Source organism: Salarias fasciatus, chromosome 2 (genome assembly GCF_902148845.1).
Source record: "Salarias fasciatus chromosome 2, fSalaFa1.1, whole genome shotgun sequence".
Lineage (NCBI taxonomy): Eukaryota > Metazoa > Chordata > Actinopteri > Blenniiformes > Blenniidae > Salarias > Salarias fasciatus.
The window spans coordinates 25,324,354-25,340,639 of NC_043746.1; the positions used below are offsets into that span (position 1 = coordinate 25,324,354).

General features: G+C 46.6%; 1 protein-coding gene across 1 annotated transcript; it reads right to left on the reverse strand.

Moving 5' to 3' along the window:
* Positions 1–1,555: 1,555 nt before the first annotated feature.
* ugl (ureidoglycolate lyase) lies at positions 1,556–16,030 on the reverse strand. Its single transcript, XM_030102716.1, has 16 exons — positions 16,013–16,030; positions 15,598–15,726; positions 15,308–15,526; positions 14,580–14,670; positions 14,306–14,382; positions 13,588–13,698; positions 12,744–12,803; positions 12,401–12,557; positions 12,135–12,333; positions 11,760–11,838; positions 11,591–11,683; positions 11,337–11,409; positions 11,129–11,196; positions 7,318–7,442; positions 6,496–6,617; positions 1,556–1,677 (listed from the first exon to the last, which is right to left on the reverse strand). Exons 1-16 carry the CDS (start codon positions 16,028–16,030, stop codon positions 1,556–1,558), a joined length of 1,743 nt encoding a protein of 580 aa, XP_029958576.1.
* Positions 16,031–16,286: the final 256 nt, after the last annotated feature.

Consider the following 16,286-nt stretch of genomic DNA (forward strand, 5'->3'; position numbering starts at 1 on the left):
CCGGCCAGAGAAGGGAGGCGGACGCAGGAAACAGAGGGTGGAGAGGCGAGGAGAAAAGAGGGAAAGGTGAAGTAACCAGGAGAAGGATGGAGAGGAGGGGAAGAAAAACGACCGCTGGTTTCTCCACGTGGAGCTTTGACTGGTTGATGACAACCTGATGAAATGAAGAAAAGATCATCAGTAAAACTCATTCTGTGAGATTCTTCACAGTAATGAAGCAGAAACACAGTGATGACTGTGAAACTGAATGTAGTTACATAAGATAAAACAATTACTATCATTGCCTGATCAATGTATGAGTGTCAATTGTGTAAGATATTTCTTACTCTTAGTCGTTTGTCTTGTCTCCAGTATTCATTTTGATACAGTAAACATTGAAATAGACTTCAAAATTTTACATTGCAAAGTTGAACCTTTGATACTGACTTTAAAATCATATACTAGCGTTTACTTTTCACAATTCCCAAGCCACGATTATTACATTATTGTATGTCATGCAATGATGCATCTAATATTCCACATCCCAAGTGCCATTACACTAACTTTGATTAAAACACAGTGCGGACCAAACATTTTGACCTACAGACAACATCAACAATCCACTGTGAACCACATCGACCAGCATCTACTGTTTAATTAAGTTAGAAAGTTTAATTAAATGATTTGTTGTCGTTTTACTGGGAGAATTTAATTTTGGATGTACCAGGGCCCGGTTAATGACGAATTTAACACCCATTTATCTGACGCTAATCAGTGAATATGTGGAAGTTGTAGCCATTAGTCGCAGTAAAGTGGCTTTTAGGCTGACAGAATGACAACAATTCTAAACATTATCGAGCAGTAACTTGTACTTAGTAGTATTGTGACAATTAATAGGTACAAGAGATGAATAGAGCAGAGCATTATCAGAAATACAGTATGGATAATGACAATAACTGCAGATTAAATACATAGATCTACTCCATGTAGCTGAGTAGAAACAGAGTGGTGTCTGGTTGTATCCATGGGTCAGTTTTTATTTGTAGTTTTAACAGAGTAAACTTTGATCCAGGGTCAATGTGGAGATAAACCAGGCTGCAGAGCAGGCCCTGCTGCCCTCCTCCCTCCTAGAAAAGCTGATAACCTGGAGATAACCTGCCAGCCGGCTCTGAGTTGTTGACATCAGTCTGAAGCATTGTTTTCCAGACCTCCACCTGTCACATTAGTCCCACAGAGCGGCCCTGAAAGCCGGTGGCAGCTCCGCTGGAGCTCCGGGTGTCTCTGGAGTGTTTTCCTCTCGATCGCTGCCCACCAACGGCTGTTGAAGGGTCAGCCGACAATTAGCTCGCTCCCCAGCACTCGCGACACTAATCTCCTCCCGCCCTCGGTTACCGACGGGGCGGAGATAAAGACACGATACGACGAGGACCGTCTTTTCTCACCTGGAAGGACAGTGTGTTTCGGCTCGGTTGAGGAAAAAGGGCGACGCGCTGATTTCCAGAGTTGTGAGGGCGGACGGTGATGCTAATGCCTCCAGGCTCCGAGCCGCGGTGCACCTGCCGAGCTGGGCGAGCCGTCAGCCCCGCCTCTCTCTCCGGCTGGTCTGGCCGCCGCAAACAGCGTAGTCCGCTCCGGGGAAATGTTCCAGTGAAGGGGCGCTCGAGCTTGTCATCTGGACGCTTCGGGACGAGTTCACACCTGAGCGGCGGACGGAGAGACTGACAAGCCGAAACCGAACAGGAGGATGCGGGGAAAACGATGCATTCACGGCAGCTCGGTCTCTTGCCTCAGCGCCGTTTGTCGAGCCACGGAATGGTGTATTTTACGATTGTTTGTGAACGCCGCACCGCTTGAATCGATCCGACATATTGGACCGGGCAATTCGCTGTGGGCGTCAATCATCCTGCCCGGAGTTTGTGATTCATTCACTGTGGATTGCAGTGTTTCGATGAAAATTTCAGACAAAGCACAAAACCGAGAGCTGAACTCGTAGATCAGTGAAGAAGGTTTATTTAAAGGCCAAACTGTGAAAGTAGATTTGTAAAAACTGGCAAATTCTTGTTTTTTTTTTTAATTCCCAGGGTCCTGTCTGATTATTTTTTTGACCATTGACAGTTGTTAAATTTTCTATATAAAAAAAATGCTCTCAGCAGCCTTTAACAATGTCAGTTCTCTTTTATGATCCAATTGAGTTTAAACTTAGATTTTCTTTAAATTAAATTGATATGGTGTATGTTTAAAAACAAAGTTCTCAGGATCTGTGCAAATTTATCACATTAACCCTGAAAAACCTAAATATAGAACAAATCGTGTAATCATTTTCACCTCTGAGATGTTGTGGGGTGGCCTCTAAAGCAGAAATGAAAGTGTTTTCAACATTTTCATGTTTTTGTAAGGTTTTTGGAACCTGGCCCGCTTTCAAAACAAAAACAACTAAGGGGTCATTTGCAGAGTTCACAACTTGTGCTGCCCAATAACAGTCAATATCATATATAACAATCACAAAACAATCATAATTCTGATGTCATATATTTGGACAAAAAAAAAATCTATTTACAAAGCTCAGAAATGACAGTTTCCTCTGAGCATTAAGAGTCTATTTCAAAATTAATCTCCCCATTGGCGATGGCATCAATCACATCCTGTACACTGAAGAGGACACCTCTCCTTGCAGGTGGCATCCTGAAATGAGAAAAAGTAGAATAAATAAATGTGTATGCTAGTTATACTTATGATCATATATTCTTCAGACTGAATATTTTATTATTTCAATTTCAATTCAAATAAACCCCAATCTGTTGACATGTTCGAAATAAAGTTCAAATTCAAAATCTTAATTCAACCAGATTCACACAACTGTGTCTAGACAGCCTTATAAACCCAACAGGGATGATCATGGTCCACCTTCATGATCACTCATGTCTACTGTTCCTGATAAATGCAACAAGTATCCCCTGGAAACATGCAGAACCCATTTCTTCCTAAACAAATGCAACAGCTAATTGGACAAACAACACACGCCATTAAAAAAAAAAGACTCAGCTGAAAGACATTTTTTCCACAGTTAATTATTTTTAACTATTTTTAACATTTTGTGAGTTGCTACTCAATGTGTGTGCAGTGGTGGCTTCTGTTTGATTCTTACTTGCTACTGAGGTTATTCTGTAACATCGTAGATGTTTCCGGTGTGTCATCAGCTAATATTTTAAGTTCACTCCAGTGAACTCTTAATGAGTGCCAGATTATTGAAAGTCATATTGTACGGTCACTGAGATGCTCAGTTATTTGTCACTGTGATGTGTTTTCTGTTTATTGTTATACTTTTTTTTTTAGTTTTTTTTTTTGTGTGTGAAGGCACTTGTACTTTCAAGTCCAAGCCACTTTTACTGTCTGAGTCATTTTCAGAAAAATTTCGTTGGTGTGTATGAGTCGTATTGAGTTATATGTATTCTGATACACACACGAATGCATTTTCATGCAGTGACATTTCTACACCACTTGGGGGCGCCGGCGTCGAAGGAGAGAGCCAGAGACGGAGCACCAAGTGGAGCCCATGACTGTGTTCGAAACCGCATACTGCCTACTACATCCTTCCATACTCATACTATCCATCCTGCTTACTCAGTCCATCAAACAGTATGCAAAGCGTTTACACTACAGCATACTACATAATAACCCACAATGCATTGCACTCCTCCCTGAGCAGAAATCGACCTGCTAAAGCTGATTTCACTTTAGCTCTAAACTCTTCAAATGTATAACTTCATCGAGATTTTTTTGTAAATTAGGCGACAAAGTGGTCGTTTAGAGCCGGAGTGTGCCGTTTATCTGTCCGAATACCAGCCATTTATGATTTTGTTCAGACGAATTCGGCGAAATTCAAGCGAGCCGCAGTGAGCAACGCACTTGCAATTATTTTCACCAAAATAAACCACCCCTTTCCCTTTGTCATGCAAAAAAAAAAAACAAAACCTCAGTGATAAATCTGTGCTTTTACTTTGAAAATAAGAAGCCAATCTTTCAGCAATATATCTCGCTTATCATCGCCGTTTGGACCGGTATCCCGCTAACGGACCAGTTATGATGCCAATTATGATGCTTTACCGACGGAGAGTTTTTTTGGCTCTTCAACAAAGATCGGCTCGCCGTCTTCGATACATCATGGTCGCTTTCAACATGGACTTGTTGTCAGATGTAAGTGTTTTTTTTTTTTTTTTTTGCTATTTTTAATCAATGTAAATCCAATCAGAAATCTCGTAACATAACATACCTACGAGCACAAAAATTGGAGGGAAAATTATATCTAGAACCACACTCAGCTTGCTAAATGTACATCATTAAGAAACAGTAATTGTGAACTGAATAAAGTTTATTCAAATGTCCGTTGCGTTGCATCTTGGGTAATTTCAGTCTGAGTAGTGAACTCACGATGTCTACTCAACATTTCTGGCGAATGCAGTATGCATCCAGGAACTTCTCGCCTACTCAAACTCGCATACTGCCAGTGTAAACGCACTGCATACTGAAAAAGTTAGTATGAGTTGTAGGTAAGTACGCGGTTTCGAACACAGCCCATGTCATTTTGTAAGTTCGTATTTACAGGGAGCGTATCCAGGACATTTTTACTGGGGTGGCCAGGATGGGACACAAAGTTGCATTTCTGTGGCAAAAAAAAAAAAAAAAAAGACAACAATAATTACCTCTTCGGAAGAGTACATCTTTTTTTCACCAGCTGTCCTTATTCACACAGAATAAAAACCGTTTCCAACGGTGATTCGCGCTGTGGAAACGCGAATCACCGTGGCAGGTTGGGGGGAGAGAGGGAGGGGGGGGACACCCGGGCGTAAGTCATGTGGAAGCGCCGGCTTTATTGTTGTAAGAACGCAGAATTCCGCTAGAGGGCGACCAAAGTTACGCACTATAGCTTTAACTAGAAAAGATAGAAAAGGAGCAGGAGGGGATTTTAAAGTAGACAAAACATCAGTTTTATTGCAGGGCCTATGCAGGGATTTTAAACTATAGGACTGTTTTAAAACCGTGTATCCCAGACAGGAGGGCTTCACTTGGTTCAGTAATGACAGCACCAGAGCCTCTCGCATAGATTATTTTTTTACACGTGACTGCCCACCAACTGATGCTAGATTGACTCCTGTCATTTTTTCTATCACCTCATGCTGTCTTGCACCCTTTCACTCTCTTCAGGTGTGACTGTTGGGAGAGGTCTGTGGAAGCGCAACTGCTCCCTGCTGGAGGACCAACAGGTGGTGGACCAGTACAGGGAGCAGTACAGAGAGTGGCAGACCCTCCAAGACATGTACGACTCACGAGCACAGTGGTGGGAGATGGTGAAGGGAGGGACCCAGACTTTTTTCAGACAGAGTGGCACACTTAAAAAAGCTAAAGAAAACCGATGCATGATGGGACTGCAGAAAAAAATACAGAGGTATTTTAACTTAAACCAGTATGGTCTAGATTTCAGCTTAGAAATCAAACAGGTCAAAAAACAAATGTCAGACATAGTAGACACAAGAAGCAAAAGAGTCAAGTAGAGAGAAAGAAATTGAAGGAGAAAAGTGTACCAGATACTTCTTTAAAAAGATAATTAGTAAAGGAGGAGCAATGACTAATTTAACAAGAGATGATGGGAGAACAACAAATTCGACAGCTGGTATGAAGCGGCAGCTGCAGGAAACACAATGCGCCCACACCAGGGCGTGAAATTCCCTATAAAATGGTGGTGGGGACCGATTGAGATCGAATCTCCGCCGGTTTAGGTGCCATATAAGTAGGTCCTTACCGACTGTTGGCTTTTTTTTTTTTTTTATCATGAAATTGCTTTGCTTCTCTTTTAATGAATCAGTCATAACCAACACGCCTCGTAACTCTGGGATTCCATTGTTGCATTCTTCTTCTCTGTGCTTCACACTGCACCATGCATCTAACAAATTACTGTTGCTAAGGAAAGCTGTAACAGCTGGCTGCATGTTTACGATGGCGGCTGTCCGTATTGAAGCCACACCTCAACAGACGCTAGACGGCGCTTAGCAGCCTAGCTTACTCAGTTAGCTAGCGGCGCTGATGCTAGCAGCTGTGGCTAAAATCAGTGGTGGGTAAGCTAGGTGGGCGGCTAGCTTAAATAGAACTGAGAACATCTTGTGTGTCTCCTGAGCTAACAGTTCTCTGTGGAGCTGAGCCTGTTCCCATCAGTTGGTAGTTCAATGCCATGAGCTTGCTTGTGTTTGTTTTGGGGGCGGGGTTTGGCCAAAGCTGCTGGCTCCGCCCCGATCCGCCTCCTCCACCTCTCCCTGCAGCACTGCTAGTAAACAGGAGCTGAGTGGGATAGTAACTGAGCCAGCAGGAATGACAGCAGACAGACGTCCCGGTGGTTCAGCTTGACTTTATTTTGATTGTCACGTCCAACTGGACATGCCGGTCATCACAGTTTGGATGGCTGCGCCTCTGAGTCCTCCATCCATCCCTCCACCCGTCCGTCCGTCTTCTCCTCCATCTGAGTGCCGTCGTGCATGCTCAAGAAGGTGTGCTCCTGATTCAGGTAGCTGGTGATGAACTCTGGGAAATATCTCTTCAGGACCACCTCCAGGAACATGTCTGCTGCTGTGTGCAGCATCCGTTTGGACCTGCACAGAGACAGACAGAGGTGAGGTCAGCCTCGGCCCCGATCAAAGGGTCCTACTGGTTGAGTAACGTTCTCTGACTCAAAGCACTGAAAGTCGTTCTCAGATCTCTGTTTAACAGCTTTTCCTCCAGGACCCGTAATAAACTGTTTAACTGAGGTAAGTCAGGTCAGAGCAGGGGCTTCCAGCAGGTCATTCAGGTCGTATCAGCCACTCTTTACATGATTACTGATTACAGAGAGAGGAGCTCTCAGGTGGGTCATGTCTCAGTCAGAGTGTTCCAGGATAAAACAAGACGATCAAATCTACAAACAACAAAACCAGAACCTGAAAACAGAAGTGAGAAGATGAAACCAGCTGAAATGAAACTGACGTGTGCAAAACCTGGGAGATGACAAATGAAATAAAGAAGCAAAAAACACCGTTAAAAACAGCTGAATCCGGAGAAAATGTCTCCTAAAGAGGGAAGGGTCAGATGTGTTTTGTGCTGAAGTCTTATGTAACGATACTGGGACCTGCTGTGTGTCTCCACATGAACTTTATTTGGTGTGAAGTTGTTTGAACGACTCCACTGACTGGATTTCATATCTGCTCTAATGTGACACATGACTCTCACAGCAGTGTGTTAGACTGTCTCTCCCACTGTCCTCAGCCCTGAGAGAGACGTGTCTGTCCCACTGTCCTCAGCCCTGAGACGTCTCACCTGGGTGAGGGACACAGCGAGCTGAGCTGCTGCAGCACGTCTCCGGTCAGCTCGGACACCAGGTGTCTGCTCACCAGCCGACTGTCGTCCTCCAACCGGGCCTGGTGACGGAGCCACTGCCACACCTGAGGGATGTCACACACACACACACACACACACACACACACACACACACACACACACACACACACACACACACACACACACGCTCAGTCTTGTATTTCTATCCTTGTGGGGACCGTCCATTGACTCCCATTCATGTCTAGCCCCTAACCCTGACCCTTACCCTAACCCTAACCCACACCACAACAAAGCCTAACCCTAAAGAAATGTTTTTGCACTTTTACTTTTTTCAGTAACAACAACATGGTCAAGAAAACACTGTTTCTCCTACTTAGGACCGGAAAAAGGTCCCCACAAGGCACGTCGTTCCACGTTTTGCTATCCTTGTGGGGACATTTGGCCCCAACAAGGATAGAAATACAAGAACACACACACACACACACACACACACACACACACACACACACACACACACACACACACACACACACACACACACACAGTCTTGTATTTCTATCCTTGTGGGGACCGTCCATTGACTCCCATTCATGTCTAGCCCCTAACCCTGACCCTTACCCTAACCCTAACCCTAACCCTAACCCTAACCCTAACCCGATGAGCCTTGGGTGTCCTGAGGGTCGGTTCGGTCAATTTCCACCGTGAAATTTCGGACCTCTCGGGGACCGGCAACAACCCCATACACGTATTTCTTGGGCTGCTGACTGTCTGTTTTGGGTGTTTTTGGGCTCATCCTAGCATGTGGAGCTAACACGGCTAAGGATTCCAGATTCGGTCAACCAATGACCGCTTCTGGAATCAGCTATAACTCAGCTCAGGAAGGAGCTACAGTGGTAAGATTGGTGTCAAATTAAAGCTTAGGACCTCAGCAATGCAATGGTGGTGGTTTCAAGTGTCTAAATGCAACTTTTTAAAAAACGATGTCACATTCTGGAAGGCAATTCCAGATTTCGTCAACCAATGACCAAATCTGGAATCAGCTATAACTTTGCCCGGGAAGGAGCTAGAGGGCTGGGATTGACTTCAGATGATAGCTGAGAGCCTCAGCAGTGCAATGGTGGTGGTTTCAAGTGTTTAACTCCACATTTAAGGGTCAAGGACTTATTCTGGAAGGCAATTCCAGATTAGGTCAACCAATGACCAAATATGGAATCTGCTGTAACTCTGCTCAGGAAGGAGCTCGAGGGCTGGGATTGAGTTCAGGTGTTAGCGGGGGGGTCCCTGACAGGTGTGTTGTGATGTCATCTCTCTACCCCCTGGATAAAAATTTGACCTCATGAATCAGCCCATAGTCTATGTGGTTGGATCGGTGGGGATGAGCCTTGGGTGTCCTGAGGGTCAGTTGGGTCAATTTCCACCATGAAATTTGGGACCCCTCGGGGACTGGCAACGACCCCGCACACGTGTCTCTCGGGGCGGCGACTGTCTGTTTTGGGTGTTTTGGGGCTGATCCAAACACTTTGAGCTTCAAAGACGCAATCTGGAAGTGGATTCCAGATTCCAGATTGGGATTCCAGATTCCAGATTCCAGATTCCAGATTCCAGATTCGGTCAAGCAATGATAACTCCGCCCAGGCAGGAGCTAGAGGACTGGGCTGGACTTCAGATGATAGCTGAGGGCCTCAGCAGTGCAATGGTGGTGGTTTCACGTGTCTACCTGCAATCTTAAGGGTCAAAAACGCAATCTGGAAGGGGATTCCAGATTCGGTCAAGCAATGATAACTCCTCTCAGGAAGGAGCTAGAGGGCTGAGATTGGCATCAAATGAAAGCTTAGGGCCTCAGCAGTGCCATGGTTGTAGTTTCAAGTGTCTACCTGCACTTTTTAAAAATCGATGTCACATTCTGGAAGGGGATTCCAGATTAGGTCAACCAATGACCAAATCTGGAATCTGCTCTAACTCTGCCCAGGAAGTAGCTCGAGGACTGGGATTGGCTTCTACTGACAGCTGGGGAGGTCCCTGACAGGTGTGGTGGGGTGTCATCTCTCTACCCCCTGGATAAAAATTTGACCTCATGAATCAGCCCATAGTCTATGTGGTTGGATCGGTGGGGATGAGCCTTGGGTGTCCTGAGGGTCAGTCGGGTCAATTTCCACCATGAAATTTGGGACCCCTCGGGGACTGGCAACGACCCCGCACACGTGTCTCTCGGGGCGGTGACTGTCTGTTTTGGGTGTTTTTGGGCTGATCCAAACACTTTGAGCTTCAAAGATGCAATCTGGAAGGGGATTCCAGATTCCAGATTGGGATTCCAGATTCCAGATTCCAGATTCCAGATTCCAGGTTGGGATTCCAGATTCCAGATTCCAGATTCCAGGTTGGGATTCCAGATTCCAGATTCCAGATTCCAGATTGGAATGGGATTCCAGATGCGGTCAAGCAATGATAACTCCGCCCAGGAAGTAGCTAAAGGACTGGGATTGGCTTCCACTGACAGCTGGGGAGGTCCCTGACAGGTGTGGTGGGGTGTCATCTCTCCAGGACCTCTAGAAATGTTTGACTTCACCAACCGGCCCCCGCTCTCTAGCGTTGATCCGGGCTGATGAGCTTTATTTGTCCTGAGGGTCGGTTGGGTCAATTTCCACCGTGAAATTTTGGACCCCTCGGGGACCGGCGGGACCCCCACCCACGCGTTTGTGGGGGTGTGACTGTCTGTTTTGTGTGTTTTGGGGCTCGTCCCAACATTTTTGGCATTTCGGGTGAAAATCCCACATGGCCGGGTTCTCTGATTTATTTAGAGTCATTTTGGTGAAAAACATGGGTTAGCCACTTGAAAACTGAATTTTAAAATGGTTTTCTAACTTTTGATGGCTCTCTAGCGCTCAAAACATAGTGGTCAAAATCCGGAATTGGGATTCCGGAATTGAAAAATCCGGATACGGAATTTTCAGTTCTGGAATCTGGAATCTGGAATCTGGAATCCAGAACTGCAAATTCCGGATCCGGATTCTTCCGTTCTGGAATTCCAGATTCCTATCAAATCGACGGTGTCCCCTAACCCTAACCCACACCACAACAAAGCCTAACCCTAAAGAAATGTTTTTGCACTTTTACTTTTTTCAGTAACAACAACATGGTCAAGAAAACACTGTTTCTCCTACTTAGGACCGGAAAAAGGTCCCCACAAGGCACGTCGTTCCACGTTTTGCTATCCTTGTGGGGACATTTGGCCCCGACAAGGATAGAAATACAAGAACACACACACACACACACACACACACACACACACACACACACACACACACACACACACAGTACGTGTGATGCAGGTGCTGCAGCGCCCCCTGGCTAAAGAGAGCAGACTTGCACATCTACAACAGTGCCTGTTTCTCTCATACTGTTTGAACTGAGGAAATACAAGATCAGAATAATTCCATATTAATTGATTAATCATATTAGTCTGTCAAAATATTACATTTTTCACTACAGATGTAGTTTGAAACTCAAAGTTTGAACATTTTATTTTAATCTCCAGCTGAAGTGTGAAACGTTTCTCAGTCATTTTCTGCCTCAAAGGAAAAGGTTTGTGTTGTCTCCAAGCCCCACACAGGCCCCGTGTGTCTCCTGAGCTAAAATGTAATGTGACGGGCTGCCGGTTCAACTCCAGCTCCTGGCTGTGTTCTGCAGAGAAGAAGCCACCAGGCCTTCATCCCTGATTCAATCCCTCTATTTCTGACCTCATTACAAGTTTCTCATGAATATAAAGGAGCCCATTTAATGGTGAACCCACCTGTGATCGTGAAATCTCTGCCGTGGCTGAGTCCTCCACCTGTCCTCGGTAGAAAAAGTGGCCTTTCCCTGGGAAACAGAGCTGCTTTAAGTCATGTCTCTGAATGGAAAAAACTGCCTGAACACACCAGGATGTGACCTTGAACACAGCTGGATGTGACCCTGAACAAGCTGGATGTGACCCTGAACACACCAGGATGTGACCCTACCTGACAGCCAGGCTTTAATGAACAGGACGCCAACTGCAATGTTGTGCCTCAAACCATAAAGAGTGACTCCTCCCTGCAGAAAGACACACACATACACACACACACACACACACACACACACACACACACACACACACACACACACACACACACACACACACACACACACACACACACACACAGTGTGAACTAAGCCCATGAGTGAAGAGCTGCTCCCCCTGCTGGTGGCGCTGCTGCTGTGTGGTGTGACTGACTGAAGGCATCTGCAGCAGGTCTCCAGGAGTCACTGAGACGTCGGGGCGGAGCTGCTGCAGCTGGTTCTCCCCCTCAGTGTGCAGCTGGAACAGCTGGAGGAGGAGAGCAGAGGTCAGGGCCCGGACAGGCTGGCTGTGCTGCCAGAGCTCCGCATGGTGGGGGCCTCACTCTCTGCATGGGCCGGATCAGGTTCAGGTCGTACACCATGAAGCCGTCCACACCTGCACGGATCTCCAGCAGCTTCAGTCTGAGGAGACAGTCAGATGGAAAATGCTTTACCAGGGATGGTGTAGGGCTAGTGAGGATGATGACGGTTCTGCTAAGAACCACAGGAAACACCTTTCAAGCGCGGGATTGTAAAACTCTCAGGACAGGTTTCTTTCCTGGTCAGTCAAGACAAGTCACAGACAAACTCAAACCTCTACTTACCACAGAAAATAAACCTCAACTGAAAAATGAGTTCATCTGATACCATGGACCTGGTTTGTGTTAATTCCCAGACGTCAGGCGGTGTGGAGAGTGGCCTGAATGAGAGATCTGCACCTGGTGACGGTGTCCAGCGCCTTCCTGTGGGAGGCACTGCTCGGGTCCTGAGGCAGCAGCAGAGCCGCCATGCCTCCCGTAGCCAGCGCGCCGCGCCGGTGGCAGGTCTGCACCAGCAGGTCCATGTAGCTCCGCAGGAAGTGCTTCTCCATGTTCACGTACTTGCTGCGGTCGGGCAGCAGGAAGGCCGGCCGGTGACCTGCGGCGGGAATAAATCACTCTGGGCTCCGGTGGACCCGGACTCCGGCCGGCAGGCCGAGGCTCACCGAACTTATTGACGAAGGAGGCCGAGTAGTCCCAGAGGCCACAGTTGAGCCCAGCTGAGTGGTCTCTGAGCTCATACAGGATCTCCTCCATCTGGAAGGCTGCCAGCACGTTCTCTATCAGCACCGTGGCCTTGATGCTGCCCAGGGGGAGGGCCAGCTGCACACACACACACACACACACACACACACACACACAATTTTTTATTTTTTCTCATTTGTCTCTTGAGGTTTTCTCTCTCTGGGGATTCGTTCCTGGTAATCTCACTCAGCTGTGACTTTATTTAGCACCAGAGGTCAGAACATCAGTTGACGGGAAACACGGATGTGCTCCTGATAATCTGACCTTTTGTTGTGTCCAGATAAAGATGTTGTTCCACAGTCTGGCCTCCATGAAGCTCTCCACCTGAGGACCAAACAGGAACATTTACACATTTAAAGGGGACATGTTATGGTTTCAGAAGCCCAAAAACACAGTATTTAAGTTTGTTTGCCCCCAATTCATCCTTTTTTGGGAGTTTCAGAGGTCTGACAAGTGGCTCTGAGGAGCCCTCCTCAGAACAGGCTGTTTCTGAGCCTGCTTTCCAGGATAAGATAAGACCTTTATTTGTCCCGCATGGGGAAATTCCAAAGGGAATGCACCGGAATGTGTCTGTCCATGCCCACTCTCTCTCTCACACACACACACACACACACACACACACACACACACACACACAGTGGGGGCACAGTCAGGGGGAGGAGTTAAATCCACTTGTTTCAGGATAAGCGGACCAAACTCAAACTCAACCGTTTCAGCAGGCATTTTCACAAAATGTACGTAGTATAGCAAGACAGGGAGGAAACACTTTTCAAATTTGAATGTCATAATGAGGCTACGGCAACACATACTCTATAAGAAACTCTTCACAAAGTGCAAAAAGCAGAATATGCCCCCTTTAAACCTGCTCTGTCGCCTTCTTGTCATCAACCCAGAGCTGCTTGGGTTTCCTCCATTACAGATCTCATTATCCAGTTTTTCAGCAGTTTCACAGAGGTGTTAAAGAGGCCCTGCTCCAGGGAACACGGGGTAAGAAAACCTTTAGATTCATAAACTGTGAAACAGAGCAGTTCTTTGAGGAAGGTGACAGATTTACTGGACCTGCCCATCAAATGAAAACTCTTTCATGGAATAACCTTAGTTTCTTTACTTTGGACAGGTAGAAAAAGGGTCCGCTCTGCTGCTCCAGCAGTTTCTGTCCACAGTGAAACATGAGGAGTCCAAAGTCGAAGAGCGGGCCAGGAGCCTCCTTCCCCTCCACCTGACGGAGGACAAACACAGCCTGTCATGTGGTTATCTTCAGTGTTTGCTCCGAGCCGCTTTGAGAGAAACATCATCCTCAGTCATCTTCAGACCTCCACTCAGCTTGAGAACGGTTTTAACTTTACCTCTCAAACAGAAGTCTGCAGCCTCTATGATTAACACTTTTCACCAAATCAATTCATTAAAACATTTATACTCAACAAACACGTCACACTTTCCTTTGTGAAAAACACCCTCCTGTGACAGACTAGACACTGCTTTTTGTACTTTCTACCTCAGCGCACAGTCATTAAAAATTCAATCAAAATTTGACCATTCTTTGAATCAAGTGAAGATGCTTTAGTTCAGAGAGGAAGTGTTCAAACTAAAGAGCCTGTTTTATGATGAGAAGTTTGAAAGAGAAGTTGTCATAGTTTCATACATTTGTAGAGCTGCAGTCAAATCTACCTCAGTCACAGTGAGGTAGCTCTGCTGTCCAGAAAGTGCAATGACTGCATTACAGTCATATCTGGACACAGATCATGTTCACGAGCAGCATTTGAACCAGCACTGCAGAGAATAACTGAAGTAACAGAGAGACGGTGAAGAGAAGAAAGATTTACTACCAGTATGTTGTGTTCCACCATATTCCAGGCACGAGGACGCAGCATGAGAACAGGAGCCTGAGATATACATGGAACGTCTGTGGACACATGGACGAACCGTCTACATGGATGGATGGATGGATGGATGGATGGATGGATGGATGGATATTGAGTGGATAATGGATGGATGGATGGATGGATGGATATTGAGTGGATAATGGATGGATGATAGATGGATGGATGGATGGATGATGTTTGATGGATGGATGATGGATGGATGCAGTGGAGTCCTCACTGGGGATCTGGTTGTGAACTGCCTGAACCACATTGTGAATTCCTTTGATCTGGTTGTAGAACGTTGGACAGTTTCCGTCATCGAAGTCGACCTGGATCAAAAACAGACAGAAGGTCAGGAAGTGGACTGCTCTGCTGCCATGAGGGCAACAGGAAGTGGTTCTCCGTGGTCCTCTGTGGTCCACCATGGACCGGACTGAGCCTGTTCTTTATGCAGTGATGCTTCAGGACCTGAATCTCATCAGCTTCCGGTCTTTCCAGAATGTCCTCATCTCTTACTTCAAACTAAAAAACTCACTTGATTTTACATGCAGATCAGTTTGATCTGGAGTGGTCTGGATCAGATCAGTACTTTTTGTTCTGGAGTGGTCTGGATCAGTTCAGTTTAATATGGAGTGACCAGATCAGTAAAAAGAAGGCATCATAACCTCTGAATAACCACAACTCCTCTTATTTCTTAGTTTTAGTGCACAAACTGGTGACTACTGGGTGAGAAATGTACTACTCTGATAACAAGTATGTGCATTTTTAACAAGATAACTTTCCTTTAGAACATTCTGTTTCCATCCTGGCTTCTCTCCACTGGCTTATTTTACTCTAACCTTCTTTCCATTCATCCCGGTGTTCTCCTGACATGACGACAGCACAGGTCAGGTCCACCTCATGTACTTTACAGTTTGATTTGCTGCTACACAGTGACACGGAGGCTCTGATAACAACATAATGCACCTGCAGGCCTTGTGCTGGAGACTGCAGACCCTTAATGAAGCGCTGGGTATCACAGGGAGCCAAATCACCCACGTCTACGTGTCTCCGGCGGAGCCTGGGGGGCACAGGGAGAACCCTCCATGCCGGGTCTCTCCGGATGTGTGCAGTGCTCTCAGGGAACGAGGGCAGACCACCGGACAGGTCCAACTCTGCCTTCCGGTGCACTCTGAACTGCAGGATCTGAGGAGGACACAGGAGCATGAGCGTCTCTTCTTGAGGACGTTGTTCCAGTCCAAAGAGCTCCGTCCCACCTGGTCCACCTCCTCATCGAAGGTGGAGATCAGCTCATGCAGAAAGTGACGACAGTCGGCCGTGAGAAGGGTGGAGTACTCTGCTTCCAGTCCTGGAGGTGGAGGACAAACTTCCATGATGGGTGGACCCTGTGGGAGACACGGGCATTTAGGCAACAGACCAGAGGTATGCAACCTGCGACCTGCAACCCTTGGCATGCAACCTGCAACTTGAAACCTGCCATTCACAGCCTACAGCCTTTATCCTGCAACCTGTGACCTGCAACCTGCAACCTGCTACCTTCAGCCTTCAATCTGCAGAACTCTTTTGTATGTTTGCATGTTCTCCTTGTGCATGCACGGATATTCCGGATATCTCCCACAATCTGAAGTCCAGTGTAAAAGGCCAAGTCTTGGGGAGGAATCTGAAGTGTACCTGGGGAGCCCCACACATACACGAGACGTCAGCTGAACCTGTAGCCCTGTGTTTCAAAGCCATGGCATCTGATACAGCAAACAGCAGGTCAGCTCTAGGACCGACCACAGCAGTCAAAGCCACTGAACCACATCTACCCTCCGTCTGCACTGTGCAGCCGCCCAGCTGCCACGGCGCTGTGGGAAGAAGCATAAGGAGATACTCACAGGCAGGCTGACGGCAGGTCACTGCTCGCTCCACTGACATGGACCGGGCTGCCCCCTCTGCCCCGTGT

Coding starts and splice junctions, on each gene's coding strand:
- ugl (XM_030102716.1), bottom strand. Junction 14,671..15,307: donor CTCCAGCACAAGGCCTGCAG/GTGCATTATGTT, acceptor TTTTTGATCCAG/GTCGACTTCGATGACGGAAA. Junction 12,334..12,400: donor CTCCTTCGTCAATAAGTTCG/GTGAGCCTCGGC, acceptor TTCCCGCCGCAG/GTCACCGGCCGGCCTTCCTG.